Source organism: Aulostomus chinensis, chromosome 16, assembly GCF_037954235.1.
Source record: "Aulostomus chinensis isolate RoL2024-O1b breed Wild chromosome 16, RoL_Achi_v1.0, whole genome shotgun sequence".
Classification (NCBI taxonomy): domain Eukaryota; kingdom Metazoa; phylum Chordata; class Actinopteri; order Syngnathiformes; family Aulostomidae; genus Aulostomus; species Aulostomus chinensis.
Genome location: NC_141335.1, coordinates 26,146,340 through 26,153,882, shown reverse-complemented (window position 1 = coordinate 26,153,882; position 7,543 = coordinate 26,146,340). Strand labels below are relative to the sequence as shown.

General features: G+C 45.2%; 1 protein-coding gene across 1 annotated transcript in view; it reads left to right on the top strand.

The window, feature by feature from the left end:
• eys (EGF-like photoreceptor maintenance factor) overlaps positions 1–7,543 on the top strand; it is a 186,283-nt gene that overhangs the window by 162,649 nt on the left and 16,091 nt on the right. Inside the window, exon 44 of the mRNA XM_086179793.1 lies at positions 733–956. Within this exon, the coding sequence (XP_086035919.1) occupies positions 733–956 (224 nt within the window). The remainder of the gene's footprint in view (positions 1–732; positions 957–7,543) is intronic.

Sequence of the window (7,543 nt, the reverse complement as noted above, 5' to 3'; positions counted from 1 at the left end):
TCTGTTTTTTTTTTTTTAATTTTAGTTCTGGTGACAAACCATTAACACGCCATCTTGCAAGGATGGCAAATGTCCGACATGTTAACCAGATCTTCATCTACATTGTTTAGGATGCCACCCATGCAGACGCAGGGTGGGTCGGTTGCTGACCAGCAGGAAATGCTGCATGACTAAATCTGTACCTGCAGCCCTAGAACCTCATAGAGAAGTTCCATTAAAAGTCACCGTCAGCGTGTTGTGAGTGTGTTGTTGTTGTGTGATCAGTATGAATATAAAGCAGCCGGCACCGTGATGAGAAGGAGACGTGCTGTCATACAAAGAGGAGTCCTCTCTGCAGCTTCTCTTTATAGACGACACAATTATGGCTTGTTAATTTGACCGTTACGGTCGGATAATCTGAAAGTTCCGAGAATTTATCTAAATTAATTCTAACCAATTACTTAAATCTCAAAGAGCGCTTACAGCATTTTTAGATATTTTACCTCTTTCTTCCTTCATCAGGATGAGTGTTATCATGTCTGCAGGATGACATGGAGGCGATGATGTGAAGACCCAGTTAATCTTGATATCCAGTAGGATCTTGTTCTATTAACCCTGAGACATTCCCTCCCACTGATAGTGAAACTCTGGTTCTCCAGGAGCTGCAGAGCTGCAACGTGAGTGGGGACATAAATATATGGATTGTATGATTTCATAAACGATTGATTACTGGCTTCCCACCATTTTTTACAGGGAACCTTTGGACCCATTTTTCTTGGGGATGTTTCATCCCACTGGGAAATGCATGATGGGATTGCCAAGGGAGCGAGGAGATTTATTGGATGCATCAGGGAACTTCAGGTCAACTCAAAGGAGATTTACCTGCTGGGTGAAGCAGTGAGAGGGAGAAACATCCAGAACTGTGACCCGCCCGTCTGCCAGCACCTCCCCTGTCGCAACGGAGGAACTTGTGTCAGGTAGCAGGTCACTTCTTACTCTAATGGCAGTCTGGTGAACAGGCTTTGACCTTGAACACCACCGGGAATCTGGAGCGTTAGAAAAGTTGTCTGTCTTCTATTGAATGACATCACACGAGTTGCAAGAAAGTTGTTAGGTAAAGTGCAGCTGAACGGCGTTCGTCATCCATGCATGTACGCATCAAAGGAGCAGATACGCCTGAGCAGTAAATATCTCAGCTAATGATGATGTAACACTCTAACTAGCGCGCTTTTGTCATGTGACCTAGTTTTTGCCACAAATGCAGGAGTGTTTATTCCTGTTTCAAGTATTCTCCTGATCGTTAACAACACAGCAGTGCTGCACGCCGCTCTGCTCACGCCGCTGGTGTCATGGCCGCCATGACCGGGAATCACAGGTGAAACTGAGAACAACTTCCACTGTGTTCAGAGAAACACTCTCTCTGTCTTTGCTGTGTGTGTGTGTGTGTGTGTGTGTGTGTGTGTGTGTGTGTGTGTGTGTGTGTGTGTGTGTGCCAAGCATACGTGTCTCCAGCTCCTAGTGGTGTACACTAACAAAGTACTGTATGTTTACTTCAGTACTTCATATTTTTTTCAAGTATCTTGAGTATTTGTTTCTTTGGAGCCTCCTGACTTCCTCCTCTTTGAGGTTCCTGTTGCTCATTACTTTTATGCCTGAAGCTTTGATTCATTTGTGGATTATTTCTTGGTCTCTTTATATGTGATTAGTTACCAGCTGAGTTCCTCACACCAGAAGAGCGATTGATGCCAGCTGATCCTCCTCTCAGGTGCTCCGCTACTTCTGTCTGTGCCCACTTGCAGCCGTTTCTGTGGGTTTTGTGTGTGGTGACGGTTTGACGAGGTCCTCGGTTCAGTGGCGGTGGAGCTCCCGTTCACGCTGCTGTCAGTGCTCTTATGGATGTGATGCAGCAATGGTTGAGAGAAAGTGTACTTTTGAATACTACATAGATAAATATAAATTCAAAACAAAGTACATCAGTACCATTTGACTGAGCGATTTTTCTTTTTCACCTTGAGGATTTGTTCTGACTCAAATCCTCAGTTAAAAACATGTAAAACACAGATTTTTGGACCAATGGTTAGTAGCAGTAGTGAATACACCAAAAGAGATGCGAATATTCATGGAGTGTGTTTGCGTGTGTGTTTGTGTGTGTGTTTGTGTGTGCGTGCGCAACCGTCTGCATTTCACAGTGGTATAAAAGCTGCTGATTTCCATGTTAAGTAATTCTTCAGTGTTGGAAGTGGAGAGTCGGCGGCTGCGTCCGCCTGCCAACAATCCCTCAAGGCTCAGCCTCGTGAAGAAGGTCAGTTTGTTCTTGACATCGACTGATTTTCTCAAAAATCCAAATTTTTCGTTCTCCTGACTGAGTCGTTGCTTTCTGTACCACCGAAATATCTTCAGCTGTTTTCTGTCACAACAAATGTTGTTGCATTTAAGTACAGAAGCATAAATGAATTGACGAGGTCAGAAGTACATTTTTAATACAATACTAATCAATACTTCAATAGTAACAGCGTACAAATGTCCCTGCGTAGTATTGGAGGTGTGGCCTGAGACAGACCTGCAGATGTTCATCCATTTTACAACTTCCTTCATCTTTACAGAGTTGTGAAGCAGGTTGTTTAGCAGCGAGGTCGTGTGTCACAGTCAGTCCAGTAAAATTATCTGCCAGTGCAGTGAGCAAAATGTACCTCAGCTTCAGGGACACAAGATAATATAATAATAATTTTCAGCTGATTGATTCACTGTAGCTCAATGTTTTAATCTCTTATTTCCATAAAAGGCAGGGCCGTTGTTGCAAATTAGCATTCAGATAGCAGGTGTCAGTGTGTCCATGCACATTGTATCAGCCTCTCCCTGATAAACCATAAATCCATCCATAAATTAATGTTGTAATTAACTGAGACGATGGCGTGTTGACAGGAATAACATGGACACGGTCCCAAAAGTTATTATACATACAAGACAAGAAGAGGAAGTTGGGCCCAGTTCAGGTAAACCCTGGGCTGCTGTTATTATTATTGTTATTATTATTATTATTATTTTAATTATTATTATTATTATTGTTATTATGAACAAATATGAATTTGCGTGTGTTCAGTGCTCTCGCTGGGCGCTCATCTCCCCTTCCGTCTCCCAGCACAGCTCATCAGCACCATCCCTCCAGGTCTTCTGCCTGTCTGTGTGAGCAGGCATTAGCCACACATGATCCTCTCTCACCTCGGGTGAACTGCGCTGGAAGTGTCTTCTTCATTGTGTTATGACACTAGCAATTAACAGTTGCATGTGTGAAGCAGGAAATGAGCGAGCACCCTGGCTATTGCAGTCTGGATGGCTCTAAACATGCCAATTAAGGCCCAGCGGTGCTGTGGTCACATTGGCTCGTCGTGTGTGAGCGATTATCTGTGTGATGCACACGTTAATGCAGCGAACTCTTGAACCACGTAGCATGCGGGGGTCAGCGGGAGTTCACGCAGCTTTTGGCTCGCTTGCCTTGCTGCACTGCCACCATAGAAGAAGATGAACAGGGATTGTGTGTCAGTGGGGTGATCCAGGCCCCGTCAACCCTCCGTGTGGTTTGCTGTTCTCTTTGGAAGACTTCAGTGCTGCAACAGAACCAGCAGGGTGAGGAAACACGAGGCGTTAGACTGACACCAGTGTGAAGCCGCGCCTGGAAGGACGGTGGTATTTCTACGTTTGGGTGTCAGGCATCTGTGAGGGTTCTGCTCTCTGAGCTTTACTCACGCCGCAACTGCACCTCCTGGAAAAACAGCTGTGGGAACGATTGCTTCAAGACGACGGTGAAGATTTGAGGATTGTCTGAATGAACTCTGTAGCAGCTACACTTAGTTAGCACGGTTGCAGTCGGGCTTTTGTTCTGACTCCATCAGGTCATTTAAAGCTCCTTGAGTGATGCATCACCCAGAAACTGTATTTGGCTTTTCAGAAACTCACAAATAGAGGAAGTCAGAGAGATGCTTTTCCCCTCGCATCCCTTCTCTTTGAGCCTCGAATGCAGGAAGAGCCAGCAACGTGTATTTAGCTCGAAGCTAATGGAGGCTGACGGCTAACAACAACTGACCTGTCTGGAATCATCAACAAACTCTCCGGGTGCTCGTCCGGTGTAATCCACTCCTCTTTATCCAGCCGTCGCTCAGTGACCCACAAACACGTTGAGCTCAACTAAAAACTCTCTACACACTGAAAGGTCTGCATTCAGCTGCTCAAGGTGAGACGCTCGCTGGATTTTCACGGCTGTTGCACTATTTTATAGCACTTAGCCGACGCCGTCATTGTCACGGTCACATGTAGGGCGCTGTGAGTCTCACAGGCACGAGGGTCCACCTGACATCTGGGAAACATCTGCAGCTGAAGGAGGAAGTAACAGTCAACCAGGTCACATGATTCACTTGTATCCAAGTAAACTGAACATGTTAAAGTTCCAGAGGAAGCGCAGGTGAGAATGGTTGAGGTGTGGCATTTGGGCTTCTGTTTGGTGCACTGATGGGAGGAGCGACAGCCATGAGCGTTGACCTAAAACAATGGATTCCTAATAAGAATCACAGATAGGTTTTATAATAGATTACGACGCTTCTGTAAATCCACTTTGTCACTGAGCGGAGGGTTGGATGCGCGCACACATACAAACACCGAATAATTCATGCAGACAGAATAATTGCTTGCTAATTGGCTGCAGCAGAAAATGTGCTTTGATGCTGCGGGTTCGGCGGCACAAAAACCTCCACTGAAGAGGAAATTCTCCTGATGCTGCGTTTCACTGCTGGCAAATGTTCCTCACAAAGCAAGTGAAACCAATTTGATCGTAATCAGAATTCCAACTATGTTTGTTTCAAAGTACCTATAAAATAACTCAAGGTCCAACAAACAATTGTAATTCAGCATGAGGAACAAACATAGTTATCATCCTGCTGTGTACGACTGCAGTCCCTGAAGAACCCCCCCCCCCAGACTTGCTCATTATACTTTAGTGCTGTTCTTTGAATTTTGGAGGACAAGTGCATTCAAACTAATGTTCTTTTTAAATTGGTTATTTTAAAACATATATGATTTTTTTAGTGTAAAATGAGTCTGAGCGTAACCTTGACATACATAACGGATAACAGTTATTCAAATGGGACTCGACTCCGATTATTCATGCAGCAACAGGAAATGCTTCTCCTCTCTTTTCAGACAAGAACACATTTTACTTTTAGACCAGATGACTCACTCTCGCATAAAACACAATTAAATGCAAACACAACAAAAGGATTTGGGGAAGTTTAGTTTGTGCTCATGCAGAGTGTGAACCGTCTGTGAAAAACAAAAGTTCTATCAAAGTGAAGCCGAGTGCCCTGATCAGCATCACGAAGGCATGTGTCAGCCAGCGCGGCGCCCCGGCTCATTAATGGGTTTTTAGGAGGGTTTTTATAACAATATGCTGTACGTCTGTGACACAGATGAATAATGACATTACAAAGACGGTTCCTGTCAGCTGGATCAATTTGAAGTTACTCTTTCCCTGAGATGTGTTGACAGTAGTAAGAATGAAGAACATCAGCAGCCTTGTTCTGTAAATAGAACCTCTCTTACATATCATAACTCCAGGTTCCATGAATGTAGGCGGAGCAGGTGGGCGCGTCTGTCCCGGAGGCTTTTCTGTGGTGCTCAAACTGAAGCATGGCTCATAGTTGTTGCATCTTGAGAGCTGCGGAGATCTGTGATTCGGCTGAGGTGGACATCTCGAGCAGAGCGCTGCGAGGATGAGGTGCGCTTGTAGTCCAACGGGAAGTGGTCATCTCTGAGGTGCCCCCACCAGAAGACGACTGGATCAGTACATCAGCTCTGTGGTGAGCAAAAGTTGATGAGACTTTAGTTCACAAAGGTCATCTTCACTCATCAACATCTTTTTTGATTTTTGGAGCACAAATACGGTCGAGAGGTTCAAAACTCTGTGGACGCCAGGTGACGACAGCGCCACCACGACTGGCTTCCTGCTCTCAGCGTGAAGACATCTGTGGTCTTGTTTAGTCACTTGTTAGCAACCGGCACTGTTGACACCTGAACACCTCTACATTTGCAATATTTACTGACATGTTTACTTTATACCAAGTTTGTGGGAACCACTGACTTCCAGCTGTTTAACCAAAAACCCTCTGACCTGGAGACGAGGAACCCCGACGCGCTTCTGCCTTCAACGCAGTGCTGCTGAACGCCTGATGTTTCCCGTCCCATTCCTCTGATTTCTCTGGAATTTCTCCCTTCAAGGGAATTTTGAATTGGCACAAATATTCACTTGAACTGAAAATAATGTGGCGGTCATTAATCAAGGCTACTGTGACTGCAGAAAAACAACATTCCTGGTCATTCATGAGGAGCAGCTGAAATTTCCAAGCTACTAATTACAACAGAATTTCATAGAAATGGCTGACAGCATGAAAGGAAGCCGTAATTGTGCCGCTCAAGTCAAAGTTCAACTTTAATGTGACATTTAATATTGCAAAAAAGCAGCTTTGTGGCTGTACTCAGTGTCATCTTGTGAGTTTTCTATTAAATTCTCTTAAAGTCAGCAGCACATGCAGGGGATCACGAAGGCGAGTGACGGACCCTCGGCCTGCGGGGCCGCTTCCTCGCCGTCTGCCTGTCAGTGGCTGTGATAATGATTCCTTCGTAAAACATTTCCAGACATTTGGAACCAAAAGTAGAGGAACGTGTCACGGATGTGAAGAAGTTAAATAAAAGCCTGGTGTGTGAGCCTGGAGCCATCGCGTGCAGGTGCGGGCGCCTGTCATCTGACTGAGACTCGTCTACTGAACATCACGGTACTTTTCTATGATTTTATATGTTCAGCTCCTGCTGGTCTCCTACAGCTCCTGACCCTTCCTCTTTGCAGACATTACTGTTTCTCAGCCTTTCATGATGTCAGTGATGGCTGACGCTGCTTCGAAGGCGACAACCTTCTTCCTTCAGTGTTGCTTCCAACAACACAGCTCAACACTTGGGCCGGTCTTTATTCTGATGGAGGAAGCTAGAACTTCTCACCAGCGGGCTGGCAGGCAGATAGAGATCTACAGACCTGGTGTTGACAGAGAAGACTCGACCATGTTTAGTCTTAGCGTTGGACGAGTTTAGTGTCTGCCAGAACTCAAGTCTGAAGTAAATCTAATGGTGATTCATCCGTCTAAACCTGAAATCAGCGCCACACGGTGAGGTGGTGCAGTCCCTGTATGGAGGACAGTGTACGTTATGTTCTTCCCTCTCAGTCGGTGTATCTGGAGTTCAGAAATGTAAGACTTGGATAAATATTCTGAAGAATGCACTCTTGGTATGAAACACACTTTAAAGCGACACAGAAAATCGCAGCTTTTTGCGGAGTGACGTTTGTTCTAAGTTGGACTGTGGAAATGTCGTCTGATCCCTGGAGAAAAGTTCCCTCGCGCTTCATGCCTCCTTTCTTTGAGGATTTTATTTCAAGTATAATCTCTGTTTCTCTGTGGCAGCATGTTTGAAACGGCTGCGATGGCGCTTTAACAGCTATCAGCCTCCTCCGGTGCCTGGCGAGGCCAGA